At 36.9% G+C, this 19,283-nt stretch overlaps 2 protein-coding genes and 1 pseudogene across 2 annotated transcripts; 1 reads left to right on the plus strand and 2 right to left on the minus strand.

The window, feature by feature from the left end:
- Positions 1–4,105: 4,105 nt before the first annotated feature.
- Positions 4,106–4,662, minus strand: LOC108853371 (non-specific lipid-transfer protein 2-like). The gene has a single exon (XM_018626788.2). The coding sequence runs from the start codon at positions 4,397–4,399 to the stop codon at positions 4,106–4,108; it is 294 nt and encodes a 97-aa protein (XP_018482290.1). The 5' UTR covers positions 4,400–4,662.
- Positions 4,663–5,908: 1,246 nt separating this feature from the next.
- On the plus strand, positions 5,909–8,796 carry LOC108854323 (disease resistance RPP13-like protein 4). Its single transcript, XM_018627851.2, has 2 exons — positions 5,909–6,063; positions 6,415–8,796. The coding sequence occupies exon 2, from the start codon at positions 6,453–6,455 to the stop codon at positions 8,586–8,588; it is 2,136 nt and encodes a 711-aa protein (XP_018483353.2). The 5' UTR covers positions 5,909–6,063; positions 6,415–6,452; the 3' UTR covers positions 8,589–8,796.
- Positions 8,797–14,719: 5,923 nt separating this feature from the next.
- LOC108836440 (aspartyl protease family protein At5g10770-like) lies at positions 14,720–16,517 on the minus strand (annotated as a pseudogene).
- Between the last annotated feature and the right edge of the window lie 2,766 nt (positions 16,518–19,283).

The raw sequence follows: 19,283 nt of genomic DNA on the forward strand, positions 1-19,283 counted from the left end.
AAAAGTCGAATCTCTATAATATTATTTGAGAAGTTAGTTTCTTATGTGTCGCACTTACGTTAATTTTATCAAATAATTACAAAATATTTTAACTTAAGATAACACGATATACTTTATAAGGTAGATATATTATATTTTATCATTATTAAAATTATATTTTTTCTTAATAATAAATCCTAATAAAAATAAAATATTAACTAACACATTAATTAAATAACAATCAACTATTGTATCATATTTAATTTATAAATATTTGTATCAGTGCATGATCATGGAGAAATCATCTAGGTGAGGTTCGTGCTATGCACGGGATTGGGTAGATCGGTTTTATAAAAGATATATTAATTTTATGTAATTTTTTATGTTAAGTTGGGTGTGAGTATACTATGTTGTTTACACCAAATTTCATTTATATAACTAAAAATTATCGAATCCTCAGTATTGTTGCTAATTTAGTATTGTTTCTTGAATATATTTTTTCAATTATTTTTTTCACAAAAGAGACACTAAGAAATAAAATAATCAAAATGACAAATAACGAAAAATGTTTCATCTAATAGGTAAAGAGACTCTAATATCCTAGATATATAAATATAAAAAATAGAAAAAGTAAAGTAAAATAAATTTAAAGAATAAATTTTTTATAGTTTCGAAATATATATATTTTTAATTTGAAATATTTTTTTTGAAAAATTATTTTTTTGCAATTCATAAATGTTTTCTGAAACTATTTAAAAAATTGTTTTCATATTTTAATATTTATTTTTATTTTATAAATATTTAAATCTCAAACCCAAAACTCCACCCCTTAACTCTAAACTCTAAATTATAGATTACTTAACCATAAATGTATAAATATATATTTTTAATATTTATTTTTATTTTATAAATATTTAAATCTCAAATTCAAAACTCCACCCCTTAACTCTAAACCCTAAATTATAGATTACTTAACCATAAATGTATAAATGTATATTTACCTCTCTAAGAAAACATTTTAATCATTTTGATCATAAGAGCCAATATTAATAACTTAAACTATTTAGGGTTATCCTAGAGTATTTCTCTTGTTTTTATTTAGTCATTGTGTTTTCCCACTAATTTGAAATTATTAAAACTCAGTATTTGTTGTATTTTCAATTTTGGGAACTAATGAAGATGAGAAATGTGAAATTAAAATTAACTAAACTTTGTTTATACATTAAGTACTTTTAGTTTACTTATTTAGGTTTTCATATAGACAATTGTTAAATTTACAACTTGGTTATGTTTTTATAGTCATTTAAATATACATATATTCGGTTATCTTCGGAAATCCATTATGGTTCGGATATTCAATCTCTCCCAACTCAATACCCATCGGGATATTTTGTTACTTTGGTTTCAATTTCGGTTCAGGTTTTTCGGGTCGGGCTCGGGTACGGCTTCGGATATCGGGTAAAGTGCCAAGACCTACTCCATAGGACTTTCATGACACGTGGCAGATAAAGAATTTTTGGTTTCCTAATGGTTTGATTACTTTCGGTGGACTGGTCCTTTCTTGTCTATCTTTTTTTATTTTAATTTTGTTTCTAAGATATGGACCAATATGACAATTAAACAAAAAAAACTAAATATTGAGACCTTTCGTTGTCGATATTCCTCTGCTAACCGGGGCTTCTAGCTTAGTTGGTAAAGGGTTCACAGCTGTGAGTTCCGCCACCTGTATTCGAATCCCGGCCACTGGGAAATTAACATTTCGGCATCACCAGCGACAGAGGACCGACATGTGGCAACATGTGACTAGTCTTGACCACTTCTGTGGGGCCAGGATACCTCTGTATAATTCAAAAAAAAAATATCTTCCTCTGCTCGCATCCAGTGACTCCAACGCTGAAAGTTTGGCCATTGACTCTATCATTCAAGCTCTCTCTGATGATGTTGATTTTAATACCCTTTCATGCAAATCCCTAATCTCGAATACTATAAATAGGGATGAAAACTCGAATTCTCCTTGCTTCACCAGATTCAACCATTCTTCTTCCTTACACACAGAGAGACTGTAACAATGATTTCATCTCATATCTTTCTTTCTAATTTAAATCCTGGTTGTTGCTCTCTTACGGTGGTGATGTGTCTTCCGCGTTTCTGGGAAGCACAAAGAGCTAAGAAAAGAGGCGAGCTGATGGGAGTTCACATGGTTCTGCTTAATGAGAAGATTTGGCTCCTCTTTTTTCCTTGACTATGTATTAGTAACAAGATTCGACAGATCTGCATCATGGGCTAGATTTCTATTTCTTATTTGTTTTCAACTGTTCAAGAATCTCTCAAAATTTCATTCCACAAAGTCAAAAATGTCTCCAGATTTTCAGGTAAAGTAACTTGCAAAATCTTAACTTCCTCTGTTCTCTATGTATCTTTAATGTTCGATTGATAATTTCACAGATGAGGAGGCCTTGCAACAACATAATCTGACATTGAAGAGACTCTCAGGCTCTTGGCTTATTAAGAACTTTGATGTTTACTAAAGAATAACCATCCAACCGCCCCTCTTAATCTCCACAGATCGGAGAATTAAGCCAAGTACAATCTGGAATCTCTCTCGAGATCTCCAGCCAACACCACATACACTGTATGCGTAACTCTAATGTAAATCTATTGGGTCCTTTTCTATACAAGGCCCAAGACAAATCCACTATCAAAGTATTTGACTTATTTACTTAATCACAAATTGAATCTTCTTTACTCTTCCAATTCTTCCCGCCTCATCCTTCTAGCTCTTCTTGTATATACTCTCAATGGCCTATCATTGGCTCTTGCTGCTTAAAAAGCTTCTTGAAGAGGTCTTTAATGCTCTCAAGAATCTGACTGTTGACCTGGTTTTAACTGCTTGATAACTCTTGGTAAGGTATTAGTTTAATTAACTTATACGTTAGACTCAATATGATATGATTTAAAATCTCTTTTTTTAAGCTTCGAGTGATTTGTATGGTGCATCTTGAGGATCTGATAAGTTTAAACATTCTATGTCAATCAAAACAGCCAGAGAATTGTAAGTTTTCTTACATCCCTCACTCTAGATACCATCTTATTTGATAGATCTAACATCAACCAGAGTCTGGAAAACAACTTTAAGTATGAAAAATGTTTAAAAGAAGCTCTATGATCTCCATAATACTAAGAGCTCTGTTTAATATATATTACATTAAGTCTCGATTTGTAGTTTGGTTCTTATTTGTCCAGGTTCTTCCTCGACTCGAACCGAACGAAGTGAGCAGGTTGCTCTTGGTCATTCTGCTTCTGATGCAATCCGTCATGCCATCTTTGAAGCCTCCAAGGGTGTGTATTATTAAAGTTGTATTATTTTACTTGGTCTAAACTGTTGTCTGATGTGTTTTTACATATGTATTGGAATATTTTTCAGCTGTTTCATGGTGAAGCTCGACTTCTTATTACAGATATGCCAAAGTGAAAGTTGAAAAGGTATCATCTCTCTCCTAAATAATGATATATATTTTAATTTTTTATCAGTTTGCATAGTCTATTGATTTGAAAAATAATTCAAATTTCTATAGTAATGATCTTTATCATATATATTTTTTAATTATTAGCAAATTATAAAAAAAAAGTTATAGTGAATCGATAAGTTTATTTTTGTATCATCTAAATTAATATATATATAAAATAAAATGTATAAGAGAAATTAAAAAACTCAATGGATTCAAAAAATAATAATTTAAAAGTAAAATAATTTATAATTCTTATGTTGTATTCAACTACAATTTTGAGTAAATCAATGTATTTAACTTACTGTTTATAATAAAAACAGAATTAACATCAAAGAAACCATAAAATAATGACATTTGTATTACAATATTTTAAAATAAGATAAACAAAGTATTTGACAAGAATAGCAAAATATTCAATATAATTTATTTAATTTTAACTATATTTTATCAATTAATATGTTTTATTTGATTACCCACCAGTAGGGTGGGTTTTACCCTAGTTAAATATAAAACAACTGTCAATACTTTGTAAATAGAAAATGATATTATATTTGATTATTTAATCAATGGCTGTAAACCGTGACGCATTGTTACATTAGATTTTGAAATTTGAAAATTTAACAAGTAGGATAAGGTATACCACAACTCGCTAAAGTCTTATGAGCATTTTCAGAAGTAACATATTGAGAAAATAATGGATTCCGGATGTAACCACACAAACATGACTCTTGTTCTTTCAGTTTCCCACAGCAATCGGCGGTCGGTTGACTTCCGGTTTGTATTGCTGGTAAGCATGACAAAAGTTCTGTTGGGATGCATTCTGCTTTCTCTTCCAAGACTGCTTTGGTCGGAGCTAAAGCTGACACAAGAACTATCACAAACGCAATGCATACTACTCCTGTGAACTTCATGGATATTGGGTTCCAACACAGGTTTTGTATCCTTGGCCACTCCCTCAATCTAGTTCTAGTTGTTGTTTTTTTCCTTTGAGAATTTTTGAGAAGTTGATTTTGAGGTTTCAATAGTCAAGTTATTATATAGATGGATGCTGGAGTGATATTCGTAAGAGGCTGACGTTTTGAGGTAGTGTATCTTGAAGTTTTGACTATAAGCTTTTCGTATCTATGTGAGACATGTTACTTTGGTAATTGTTATAAGATATTTGACATGTATATCTGATATACATCTAGATTTTGATACATGTTAACAATTCTTTTTTCTTTGGTCAAAGCAATTCTATAAAAGAAAACTATATAATTGGAAAATATATCAAAATTTGCAAGGAATCTCAAATAATATTTAACTACTAAATAATGAAAATATATGTTCATAATAAACCATCAATGCATAGATTATTTATAGATTTTTTTTTGAATTTTTACAGCACTAATTTTCCTAAAATTTTGATATGCAAATGATTTATAGTTATCCAAAAAGTTAACAAAAAAATCTAAAAGTCGAATCTATATAATATTATTTGAGAAGTTAGTTTATTATGTGCCGCAGTCACGTTAATTCTCACGATGGTTGAATAAATTTATACCCTTAATGAATTGAATTAATTGTTATAATTATCATTATTAATATTTTCTTTTTTATTTAGCCACATTATTATAAAAAGGAATTTTTGTAACCAAACTGTTAAAAAAGACGATACCCTCACGTTAGTTACATATGTGGGTCACCTTAACCAAATTTACAGGAAATTTCCTTTTGAAGTATTTTTTCTTTTTCTTCATTAACAATTTATTTATATCTTCTAGATTCTAATTTTACGTTAGAAAGGCAAAATCCTACGTTAGGAATATTGTAACTTTTGATAAGTATATAATGTAAAATTTCTAAAAAATCTCCTAACAATTTTATGTATTTTTTTTTCAAATAAATTCCTAATCCTAATACTATTTGAATAACAAATCGATTAAAGTCTTAAGCAAAAAAAATTGATCAAAGTGAATATAAATTCCTAATCATAAAAAAATTGTGTTAACTATTACAATAATATGTTATAATATTTATAGTGATAATTTTACACATAAATTTATAGAACAACTCAAAATCTTAATAAATCAGAATTTATGAAATTCTCAAATAATATTATAGAAATATTAACCTACTATTACAATTAATATATTTTGTATAATGATTTGTGTAAGCTAGAAAAAATATAGAGCTTTTTGACCCAAAAAGTACTTTATAGATATTTTCAATCAAACACCAATATCTCTATTTAAAAAGAAATTTAGTTTAGTGTTCCGGGTTTAGATATATATATATATATATATATTTAAGTTACAAAACAGCAGGGAAGTGAAAGATCAGAAAATAAAAGTTCAAATATATAGATTTTTTTTTTTTTTTTTGCGGACAACACAAAAGTTAAAATAAAACGGCTTAAACCAAATACTTATATTGGGCCCTGTTAAAGGTAACTGAACCGAAAATCTCATAGCCACTGAAGTAACCGAGCCACATCAAGTCCACAAATTTCATAATTCTTTTGTTTTTGTCTGTTTTGACAGTTGACCTGAAGTTGCAAGGGAGACTCAGAGTAGCTTCTCCTCCGAGGAAACAGGTGAGATTCTGTTCCAAAGCTTTCTTCAGAAAATATTAAACCTTATTTCTCCTATTTGATCACCGATTTGGTTATGGAATCGCTTCGATCTACAAGAATCTTGAAAAATCCATTACTGTTTAACACACTTTTTCTTTCTTGATTTTGCTTCTTCGATTTTTTTTTCCATAGCTTGAGTTGACTTTAGAAATAAAAACATAAAGAGAGAGAGACATTGTAGTTTGTGTTTAGACAGACCGTTATAAGAGAGAACTAAGAGTCCTGTAAAGATTCAGATATGAGTTCTTGAATATATTTATTTTCTTGAAAAGATAGATTGACTTTTTTTGAGTATTTGTCTGTTTGATATAGCTTAAGAAGAAAGGTCGTTGACCACTAAGTAAGTGCTCATGGCTACCGAGGAACCCTCGAACCAGCAGACGGAGATGTTGCCACCAAAGAAGCCAAAAGATGATCCAACGCCAGCCATCAGAGATATCCTCGAAATCGTGGATAATTTGCATAAGAAGTTTGTCCCTCCATCCCAAAAGGAACAAGTTCTAACAGCGTCTAAAAGCATGGGTGCTAACAACTCCTCACAAGTCTCTGAGAATGTGCATCTGAGGACTACGACCAGTCTCCCTGTACCTTCTTCAACAGAGCAGGATGACACCGAGCGTTATATCCCTAAGCTGAGACGTAACCTACGTCTTCTCAAGGAGGATGTGGTGAAGCTGCAAGATCTTCGCTGCGAAGTTGCGGATGAGGTCGGGAAACATATCACTCCGCTCGAAAAGCTGCTCAAGAAAGTTGAAAAGGGTTCTTCAACAGCTGTGTTGACCAAGGGTATGAAGAAAGATCTTGAGGACATCAACAAGAAGATCTTTAACTTGATGTGTCAGGTCCCTTTGCTGCCCAACAAACGCAGAAAGCCTGGTGGGTTAGACTCTGAGGGTGGAGATGGAGAGAACAATGGCAAAGGTATCGAGTGCTTGCCTGGTATCCATGCCAATGAAGAAGATCTCAAACGACTCGCGGTTTTCAGAGATGTGAGAGACAGATTCAAGAATCTTAGTGTTGAACGCAGGATCTGTCTCCTGAGCTTTGCTGTTTTCCCTGAGAATCAAGAGGTGAACAGAACGATGCTGATGTACTGGTGGATCGGGGAAGGCATTTTGATTTGTGAAGAGAGACCTGAAGATGTTGTGAAGGAGATTCTTGACGAGTTCGTTAAGGAAAAGTTGATAGAGCCTGTTGAAAACAAACGCAAAGTGGAGCCGAACAGCTACAAGATGACACCGTTTGTGCATTCTTCAGTGGTTCTCATCTCAAAGGAGATCAAACTCTTTGATATTTATCACAAAGGGAAGAAGCCAACCATGCACAAATCAGACCTAAACAAGGTCTGTCTTGTGGAAGGTTCATCAAGCCAACCAGAAGCAAAAGCTACTAAAATGCCAGGCGTGAATCTCATCGAGACAGTGTTCAATGTCTCCGAGAGGTTTCCCGATTTCGCGTTCAAATGGTTCTCTGAGGATCAACCAGCAGCGAAGAAGAAGTTTGGTCCTATGTCAAAGACTGTGTTTAAGTCTCTCAAAGTGTTTTACTTAGGTAGGTGGGAGAGAACCGCCAAGCGCCACATCGAAGTGGAGAATCCAGAGCTCATGAGACACTTGAAGCATATGACTAAACTAAGGCTTTTGAGCTTTCAAGGGATCTCGAGAATCGAAAGGCTTGATGATGCTGTCTGTAAGCTCCGTGAGCTGATCATCTTGGACCTTAGAGCTTGCTATAACTTGGAGAAGCTTCCGGAGAAGATAGATTCGCTCAAGGCACTGACTTACTTGGACATTACGGATTGTTACATGATAGATCGCATGCCTAAGAGGTTGTCGTGGTTGAATAACTTGGTGGTTCTGAAAGGGTTTGTTGTGAGTGATGCTAATGATGAGGAGAAGGTCTGCACGTTGGCTGAGTTGGTGCATTTGGAGAAGCTGAGGAAGCTGAGCATTACAATAAACAAAGGTGATTTTAGTGTAAGTGATCTGTTCCGTGCTGTTGAGGAATTCAAAAGTCTTGAGAAGTTTAAAGTGGCTTGGGGAGGTATTAATGAACATAAGAAAGTTGAATCTACTGGTGGGGTAGTAAGAGGGCTCATAAGAACGTTGACAATGGTTTCTAAGGCCCCAGCATCCCTAGAAGGAAAACTTCCCAAGCTTCCTGAGACACTGAGGAAACTTGACCTGCAGTGTTTTCCTGATCGGGAGCTTCCTACGTGGCTTCAGCCACATAGACTTGGTGGTCTGGAGAAACTGTACATTAAAGGAGGAACTGAACTTACTGGATTTAGAAAGTTTGAGCCTGAGGAGACAAAGGAGTGCAAAGTCGAGGTCTTGCGTCTGAAATTTCTTCCCAGGTTCAAAGTGGAGTGGAGGGAGCTGAGGGAACTCTTTCCAAAGCTGGAGTTCTTGGACAAGTATCAGTCTCCTCAGGTTAGCTTCTGCCCCTGCGATGGAATTGGAATCTGGCGCGCAAAAATAGTCTAAGCAACTGTAAACTAAGAGTTCTCAGCTGTTCCAAGCCTTCTTCTGCTATTGTATTCTGTTTCTTTTAGTTCTTATTGTTGTTGTGTGTATTTGCTTCTCATTTCGTATTTGATGTATTACTGTTTTGCTTTTAAGTGCTGTTGTTTGTGAACTGTTGAACAAATGAGCTTGGAATGTTTGCTTTACTTTATGATTAACAATGTCTGTATCGACATGTGCAGAGAGGCTAAGGGTAAAGAACTCTGATATACTACAGATGCAAGAGTAGGTAGACAAGAACTATATATCTCTTATGGTTTGTTCAGCTAAAAACTTGATATACTAACTCAAGAAACATTGTTGACATTGAGAAAGTTCAACATAAAGATACAACAACAATCATCGTACAAGAAATAAAGAAAACTAACAGAAGCTCAAGCCTGCAGAAGTGGAGTAGTTATGTTCTCTTCTGAAGTAGAAGGACCATCATGTGCAGTATTTTCAGTGCCAAGAAACACGGAAAGAAGCGTGACCATCAGTCTAATAGCGGTTGTTCCAATTATTTTTGAACCATCTTCATCAAATTTACAGAATTTTCCACTATAACTTCAATTCTGAAACTGAAGAAATTTTATTGAACTTTAAAGTTTAATAATAAATATATGTATAATATTTATTTTTATAACTAAAATATATAAAATCAACACAATAATAACACCTCGGATTTTTAAAGCTCTGAAAAATGACATGTCAATAAATGAAAAAACTTTAAAACCAATTAAAACATTTCGTAATAACACATTATCTCCAAGTATACCATACACAAAAATTACAAATCCTCTCACTACTCTAACATTCCAACTTCGTTTGCAGAATACCTAAATTCACTACTGGAAAATACAAAAAAAAATAAGATAAAACCAATGCACTTAGAAAGTCAACAAAAATTTGTTGATGTAAAGATGTCCGCCCTGAAGTAGTCGCTGACGTAGTTGCTGAAGCAGACGTCGTAGTGAGTGGTGAAGACCATGTGGAGTCAAGATGCTGAGCTGGAGTCGTGTAGACTTGGAGAGCAAGGGAGTATCTTGAAGAAAAGGCAAAGAGGAATAAACTTGGGGAGCAAGTTTATGACTTAAAGGAAGAGGAATAAGTGCATTCCAACAAAAGGAAAATTGCACTTATTGATATGGAAGATGTCCATATTGTGGTTCCTTGGAGACTAGGGTTTCGGGAACGTGGAGAACTATATAAGATAGCTATGGGTCGTCTGTAGAGAGACAGAGACACAGAGGCTGATCTTATAGAGAGAGAAGCGCTTGGAAGTGTTCTGGGTCGTGCTGAAGCAGGGGCTGAAGTACTTGACGGTGGAGAGACATAAGCGGGTAGCTTAGGAATTGTTCAGTGGCGTGTGTTAGGGTGTAACACTAGACGTGTAAAGCTGATTAAGCAGAACTTGTAATAGGGTTTACAAGGCGATTCTAATAAAGCTATTGGTGTGTGCTTGTGTATTTTATCTCTCTGATTTACCTTCTGCATTACTATTGTTTGTGTCGTCTTTGCACTTACAAGTGGTATCAGAGCGGGTCACCTAAGTTACTGGTGTGATCCTAGAGGTGAAGATGGACACGGTTATTTCTGTGCAGAAGGCAATCGTGTTGAAGGCGGACCAGTATGGTCATTGGAAGGCTCGCATGAAGCAGTTGATTCGAGGAATCAATGAAGATGCGTGGACAGCTGTGGAGACTGGTTGGGAGGAGCCTACCATAGTCACAGCAGATGGGAAGAAGCCTAAGCCAAAGGAGGATTGGTCAGAGGCAGAGCGCAATGCATCAAAGTTTAATGCAAAGGCGCTTTCGACGATTTTCGGAGCTGTTGAAGTAGAGCAGTTCCAGCTGATTCAGGGGAGTACTTCAGCTAAAGAGGCGTGGGAGATCCTGCTGAATTCGTTTGAAGGAGATGATAGTGTCAAGAGGACACGTCTGGATCATCTTGGGTCGCAGTTTGAGAATCTGAAGTGGTCAGATGTGGATACGGTGGCGAGCTTCAGTGCCAAACTCAGTGCTATGGCGCATGAAGCATGTGTACTTGGAAAGAAGTACAAGGAGAAGAAGCTGGTGAAGAAGTTGCTACGCTGTCTTCCAGCAAGGTTTGGAGCTCAGAAGGCGGTCCTGAATATGACTGCAAACACGGATGAGCTCAAGTTTGACAAGGTTGTGGGTATGCTGAAGGCGGAAGAGATGGAGACAGGCAGTGGCTCGGTGTCTACATCAGGAGATACGCCAGGGAGTATAGCCCTTGTAGTTGACAAGGAAGCAGAGAAAATTCAGGAGCTTGAAGATGCCGTGGGCATGTTGGCTAGGAATTTTGGCAAGAGGATGAATTTCTCAGGTGGGAGAAATCAGGTTGGTCGCCAGGGAGGTGATTGTGACAGTAGCAGAAGAAGAGAGGGTCTCAAATGCTACGAGTGTGAAGGAGTTGGTCATATAAGGGCTAACTGTCCGTTGGTACAACGAAGAGAGCTCAAGTGCTCTGAGTGTAGAGGTGTTGGACACACACGGCGTGAATGTCCAAACTCAAGGAAGGGTAAAGGTAGTCCATTGCAGTCGTCTGATGAGTCAGAGTCTGAAGAAGATGGAAAGGTGAACCTTGTTGCATTTGGTGCACGCAAGGAGGGATCTAGTGAATCCTCTGGTTCAGATCTCAGTACAGATGATGAGGAGTATCACGTGCTGCTTAACAAGTGGTTGAGGGTCAAGGATCAGAATCTGAGATTGGAGGATATGGTTCTGAAGCAGAACGGGCTGCTTGAAGAACTTCGTGAAGAACTTGCTGCTGTGAATGAGAAGAATGAGTCTCTTGAGCAGAAGGTGAGCGAGTTGAGGGAAGTTGTCGTTGGGGAACAAGATAGAGCAAGGATGCTGGAACGTGATTTGGCTGAGAATCGCAAACAGATCAGGATGCTCAATAGTGGATCCAAGGAGTTGGATAAGATACTCTCGATGGGACAACCAGCCAAGGTGAACTGGGGTCTGGGATATCGAGGAGCTGAGGGTACTAAGGAAGTACATAAGGGGCTGTCACATTTCGTGCATGGGAGCACATCAAAAAGTGGAGCCAAAGAAGCTTGTCAGAAAGTGCGTCGGGACGTACGACAAGAAGTGCGGCAGGAAGTTCTACAGCGCGTGGCTGTGAGTAACAAGCCGAAAGTGATACGTCAGTGCAGCAACATGAAGGTCAGACAGGAGGTTCTGAAACAGGGTTGTGCAGCTGGTACAAGGAAGGAGACTGATCGGTGCATCAGTAACTGTGTCAGGCCAATGAAGAAGCAACATCGGATGTGCTGCTGGTTCTGTGGGAAGGTTGGACACAAGAAGGTGGAGTGTTTTGCTCGTGAGAAGAGCAGAAACATGGCCAAGAGGGTAAACAAGACGTTCACTAAACCCAAGAGGGTTGAAGAGGTGTTGTTAGCCAAGAGTGGCTTACTTGATGAGATCAAGGATGAGACAACAGAAGAGGGATGCAGCTCTGGTAGGAGTGATCTTGAGGAAGATCAAGAAGCATCAAGTCTGGAGCTAGGACACGGAGTTGTCCGTAGCACAAAGGGGAAGGAGATCGAAGTGCGTCAGGAAGTGATGCGAGAGGATCTTCAGGAGGGTGATAGCGAAATCACTCCAAGACAGTAGCAACGAGTGCAGAGGGCACTCGGGGTGGTTTAGAAGAGGCTCATGGTCAAGGAGACAACGCATGAAGGAAGCCTGGTCCTCAACAGAAGTGGGTCGAGAGGTAGCTCGACAGGTGCGTCAGATCGTGATGCAGTAAGTGTAATCTATTCCGCTGCAGCAGAGGCTGTATCATGATTACGCATGGAGTAGCAGACGGGTTTGTCTGTAAGGCTTGACATCTAAGCATCTGTTTTAGCTTAGTATGCAATCAAGCAGGGGGAGAATGGTGACGTTCTGGTCCAAGGAGTGCATATCTCATGGGGGAGAAGAGCATAGTGATGGACGTCCTGAAGTAGATGATGCTTGTCTCATGGGGGAGAAAAGCATGGTGTGGTGCACATCTCGTGGGGGAGAAGAGCACATTAAGCGTGGAAGTTTCCAGGTGGGGAACGTGGTTGTTGAACCAGAAGATGGTTGTGCTTGATCGGCACACAAAGCTAAAAGGGGGAGATTGTTGATGTAAAGATGTCTGCCCTGAAGTAGTCGCTGACGTAGTTGCTGAAGCAGACGTCGTAGTGAGTGGTGAAGACCATGTGGAGTCAAGATGCTGAGCTGGAGTCGTGTAGACTTGGAGAGCAAGGGAGTATCTTGAAGAAAAGGCAAAGAGGAATAAACTTGGGGAGCAAGTTTATGACTTAAAGGAAGAGGAATAAGTGCATTCCAACAAAAGGAAAGTTGCACTTATTGATATGGAAGATGTCCATATTGTGGTTCCTTGGAGACTAGGGTTTCGGGAACGTGGAGAACTATATAAGATAGCTATGGGTCGTCTGTAGAGAGACAGAGACACAGAGGCTGATCTTATAGAGAGAGAAGCGCTTGGAAGTGTTCTGGGTCGTGCTGAAGCAGGGGCTGAAGTACTTGACGGTGGAGAGACATAAGCGGGTAGCTTAGGAATTGTTCAGTGGCGTGTGTTAGGGTGTAACACTAGACGTGTAAAGCTGATTAAGCAGAACATGTAATAGGGTTTACAAGGCGATTCTAATAAAGCTATTGGTGTGTGCTTGTGTATTTTATCTCTCTGATTTACCTTCTGCATTACTATTGTTTGTGTCGTCTTTGCACAAAGTGATTCAATCGATTGTATGCTTTAAGCTCGAGTTGCATCACCGCTTTTGTTTGCATAGTTTACATGTCCAGTAGTGGTTTAATACTTCTACTAGATTTTGATCCGCACTTTGAAAACGCGAGATTATTTTTTATTTATCAAAAATATATTAAAACATATTTAAATTAGACACATTTTATATATTTTTATATTTTAATGTGCATAAATTTTCTTTTTGACAATACATATTCTATATAATATATTTTTATTTAATTATATTTGTAATTATTTAAATTATTTGGTTTTATCTATTTTAATCTTATTTTACTTTTTTAACCAAAACTTAGGCGATTGTTTTAATTAATTATTAAGATGAAATCAATGTTCATATTTGATATAAATATGTGGTAACAGATAGTATAACCTGTAAATATTTGGTCTAACTTTAATAAAAATTGTTAATTAAAAGTTTACCATTAAAAAAGAAGCCATAAAAATATATAATAATTTTTTATTAAACTAACCATAAATTAATTATAATGTTCTTCATTATTTCCTTAAATAAAATTACGGAATTGCCTAATGTAGTTAAAGTATATATATGACAATTAATGATTTTAGATAATAAAAATTAAAATAGATTATCCTCTATCATTTTTAAAAAAACTAACCTATGAAAATAAATTAATAATAAAAATTTAATTTTCAAAAAATGACTATAAATTACTAAAACTGTTAAAAATATCACATTGAAATTTTTCTGACCATGGTTTAAAATTTTGCAAGATACAAATGACTACAAAATCATATAAGTAGGAAGTCTCATTTAATATATATATATATATATATATATATATATAAATAGGAAGTCTCATTTAATATATATAAGTAGGAAGTCTCATTTAAATTAAACTATATACCATACAATACATAAATATTTAATTTCGAAGCTTTGAACAGTTTTTTTGTATTCAAGTTTTGAACAAATATTGACAACTTAATATTAAAATTTTGCATTGATTTTTAAAAAAATATAAATTACTAAATTTATCTAAACATCCCACAATTAAATTTTGTCATCAGTAATTTAAACTTTTTGTTATAAAAATGCAAATGTTCAAAAACAATATGAATGAAAACATTAGTTAATAGATATCAATATTAAAAATATAAATATCATTTAAATTTAATTATTTAACATATAAAATAGATAGTTTTTGTTTGAATTAATAACAATTATTTAAATCTTTGCACCAATTTGATTATATACATAATAGTTACTAAATCTTTAATTTAATATATATTTATTATTTTATAATATATAAAAAATATAATACGTAAAAATAATTTATATATAATGTTCATTCCTAATCTAGTACAAAAGAAAAGAAACAGTAGCATCCAAGTAAATTTATTATTCACGTACACTCTAACGCTTTCAGACCCCGCCACTAATAATAAAGCTTACAAACACTTGACTTTTTTTTTGTAACCACACAAACACTTGATTAAAGGATAAAGCTCTTTAAAAATACAAAAACTCAACAGTTATACTTTTGTTTGTCATCAACTACATACAACCATTGGGAGCAAACCCGACCCGACCGCCCGGACCGTCGTACACAACTTGCATTGTCCTTTGCTGAACGTTCCCGAAAATAGCAATGTCATGATCGTTGCTATTCCCTGCAAACGCAAAACAAACCTGCGACACATCATACACGTACAAGACCCCTTTAAAGTCAAGTTCCAAGACGGTGCCGCCTTTGAAAGAGAAGGAGACTTTAGGGATTTCCACAGACTCCAAGCCAGTGAAATCGTAACACGTGTCAAATAGCGATCGTCCCGGCGCAGTCTTATAATTCGACATCTTCTCCTTGAACGCGGTTCGAAGTGCCGCGTAGGCCTGTGGAGGAAGGCGAGTAATCACGGTACCGGAGTCGATTATAGCACCGGGAGTAGAGAACACGGTTACAGGTATCTCCAGTTCCTTGTCGTCCACAGAGATACCAACGATATCAAGGCCATAAAAGGATGCGCTCTCACGGACTGTAGAAACCAAAGTGTATTTGACGGAGTTAGATAATCCAGCGGATCCGAAAGTGAGATGGCCAGTGTACATTGGGGAAGAAGGGAGGCAGTAGGAGAATATATTGTTGTAGGTCATCGCCGTCTGCGACGGAAACGAGAATTTTCCGCGGCCAAGACCGAGAAGTCCGGCAATACCTCCTAAAAATCCAGAATTGTTCTGACCACAGCCAAAGTTAACACTGTCGAAGACATCTGTGTCCGTTAACGTAAATTTCTCCTTGGCGAGAAAACCGGAGGTGGACGAGTTATCGCCGTAGCCGATAAGGTAGGCGCAGCTGGAAGCCGAGCAATATTTACGGCGACTTTGGGAATCAAAAACCGGCGATGAGCAGGAGATGTTGGAGTAGGAAGATGACGAAGAAGGGTTAAAGATTGGCTCCTTTTGTGGATAGCAACTTCCAGCACATGGCTCGCATTGAGTCCACGTCAGGTCGCTGCCTGTGTCGAAAACCAGGGACAGATCGTGTTTCGGCGTCCCGATTCCAACCGTCACTATGTAGTTCGCTGAACCGAGTGTGCGTCCGCTTCTAGCCTCTAGATCTGTTGACTGGCTTTGACTGATTCTATCTTCGGCTGTTAGTTTCTTCGAAAGCCTTGAGTGGATGGATTTCACGCGCGCCTGGTCGAGTCTGAGGATGTCGTCATGGTCGGGACTCGTCATGGCTTTTCTTGCTGCTTAGACTCGAGCATGGGCCGTATCTGTGAGCCACGCGCAGTACGACTTGGTACTAGATTCTGAATTAATTAGCGTTAAAAATATTAACCTCTATCGGCACCAGTCATCGTGTATATTAAGATCACGAATCACTCATATTAATTAGCTTAAGATAGGTCTCACCTCTTGACGAAAGAACACATGGTGCTGATGATGAAGGAAAAAGAGAGCTGGCTTGAATTCTGTGAAAAGAAACCTCTCCACTTTCTCTCTTTTGAGCTCCATCAGTACGACCCCAGCTTAGCCATACACAAAGGATTATAGTTATGATATTCAACATATTCTTCATTTTACACTCTACTAATTAAATGAAACTGGTTTGTCATTTTATAACCAAATTTCCTTGCTCAAGAAACTCTGTGTTAAACACAAGGATAGCCACATATCACATACCAATAAATGTAGGGTACTGAGAGATCCATTAAATCTTCAGTTATGATCATTAATATAAGATAAGTGTTAGAAAAGTCTAATAGTTCAAATTATTAAAAAGAAAAGTCTGATAGTTCCAATTATTAAAAAGAAAAGTCTAATAGTTCAACTCTTTTGTTGAGCCAGCAAAAATAAACCCAATAGTGAAACTTTTAGGACTTGCATCCTCTTAACTCATCCCCCTAGAAGAAGCTTTGAACCTAATATCAATGCAATTTAGCCTGCACGTACGAGACCCAACAATAACCCTATAATCAGCGACGTTGATGTTGACACCATGCACTTTACTTTTTCTGCCTTCTGTTTTCTGTCATCAGAATCTAATATGTAAAACACACAGACAGTGAAAGAGACAATAGGGTCAGCGGCTAAGGCCAAAGTCGTGGGGAATGCAGTGCCTACAATTCTAACTGAAACTGGGAAAATGGGCATTTAAATCCTCAATTATTTGAAATTGGCAAGTTTAATCCCAAATTATCACTTGCATGATTTTATTTCCCAACTAACAGTTGACTTGGCAAATTAGTGACCAAAAAGTCAACTGTGAAGCCATAAACGATTCTCATTAGTTTTATATCAATTATCTCCGGAAATTAAATTTGAAAAACTAGAAATCTCCAAATTCAAATCTTTAACTTTGAGTGAATACGATTTCTGGTGACGGAAAACGGTTTCCGGTGAAAGAAAGAAAAAATCCGGTGCAATCACGGAAATAAATATCACCGGAAACCGTCTTTCCGTCACGAGAAATCTTCTTCACTGAAAATTAAAGATTTGAATTTGGAATTTTCGAAGTTTTCAAGTTTATTGGCGGAGATAATTGATATAAAACTAACGAGAATCGTTTATGATTTTACGATTGAATTTTTAGTTACTAATTTGCCAAGTCAACTATTAGTTGAGGAATAAAATCATGCAAGTGATAGTTCGGGATTAAACTTGCTGATTTCAAATAGTTGAGGATTTAAATGCTCATTTTCCCAACTGAACCATCTTGGAAACATAAAGAAAATATAGTAGAATCACTCCTTGTAATTTTATTTTAAAAAAAAAACCAAAAAAGTCAAAATCTTTCTGACACAAACTTCGATGCACAATGCTTAGCATGTCCCTGGCTCCGCTGTCTGCAGCTGCTGGTGACCCCCTGACAGACTCTTCTCCCACAGCTTCAAAACTCCACCCACAACTACTAATAAAGCTTCCTCCTCAAACTCTGCCCCTCCATTACCCAGTCTAGAACCTCCCTTTAAGTCTTCAAACCCTTCCCAAACTGAAACCCAAACTTTATAAAAAACACGACTATTCTTCCCCCATGAAACCCAAAACTTAGCAAATCCTCCCTCCTTGGTAGACAGAATTCGACGCTCTGAAGACAAGACTCTGAAAAGAATCGCTCCGCTCACCATTAGTTATAATGGGCGTCCTCGTGTGCTAATCCCTGATTCAATTTTCCAGCAAGGAGCAGAGTTACATAAAAAATTTATAATTTGCTACTTCAATTGGAGAGCTCCCTCATTCAACCATATTCAAAGCGTTTTCAACCACTTATGGGGTAAAGGAAAACACTTAGAAATCCACAACAATCCTTTGAATAACTCTGCAATTGTAAGGATTCAAAGTGAATGCCTTAGAGAAAAGATATCTTGAAAAGATAGACTTGAGAAGTACATCTGGTACGTCAGAGAATCAATGTTTCATATGGCACAATGGTCAACGACTGGTTCCCGAACAATTCCACCACTCAAAGAAATCAAGATATGGGCTCACCTCACGGGTATCCCGCTGGACCTACGCTATGACAAAGGATTAAGCTTAGTAGCTGGCTTAGTGGGTGAACTAAAAGAAACTGATGATTTTACTAAAAACCTGGTGAGTCTAACTCTAGCACATGTAAAAGTGGAAGTGGACTTGACTAAGCCACTCCCTCGGTAGTGGAGTTTGAGCGTGAAGATGGAGAGGTAGTTGAAGTCTCGCTGCACTACCCATGGGTTCCACCGACTTGTAGTGAATAATACCACAAACCTCCACATTGTTGTTGGGCCCAATATGGCCCGATAGCTGATTGCTGAACGGTAAAGGATGGAAACAGGCCGCGACTGGCCCATTACAAATTCGGTACCTAAGAAGAGCTAAGTTGAAGCCGAAGGCTGAGAGCTAAGGTGATCATTAAGGAGGTCACGACAAAGAGGAAGCTCATGTCATAACCAGAAGAAGCGCAGGACCCGGTCAAAGGGAAGCTGTTGCGGGTTCCACCTCAAGCGGAGAGGATCTCGGAAATCAGTTGCAGATAACCTAAAGGAGTCCAAGGCTATAAAAGGAGAAGGTCGAAGACCAAGAAAAGGATCTGATCCTACTCATATTTTTACTCAACATTCATTGAAACATCCTTACTTGTAATTCTCTCGTAATCTTTGTATTCATCAAAGATCATCTTTTGTAACCATCTCATTTCTATTGTATTAATACAAATCGAAGTTCATTCATCAAGTTCTTACGGGATTCAGCCCGCGATAATCTTCCCTAACCTTTTCTAAACATAAAACCTGATCTAAAATCTATGTGTGAGTTTTACCCCTCACAATTGGCGCCGTCTGTGGGGAAGAAACAATCGAATCCCTTACTCTAAACTCGAGGATGAACCCTACCGATCAGACAACAACCCCGTCTGACCTTAACCTCCCGATTCAGAGCGATAGCTCACCGAATGA

The sequence above is a fragment of the Raphanus sativus genome, chromosome 4 (assembly GCF_000801105.2).
Source record: "Raphanus sativus cultivar WK10039 chromosome 4, ASM80110v3, whole genome shotgun sequence".
Classification (NCBI taxonomy): Eukaryota; Viridiplantae; Streptophyta; class Magnoliopsida; order Brassicales; family Brassicaceae; genus Raphanus; species Raphanus sativus.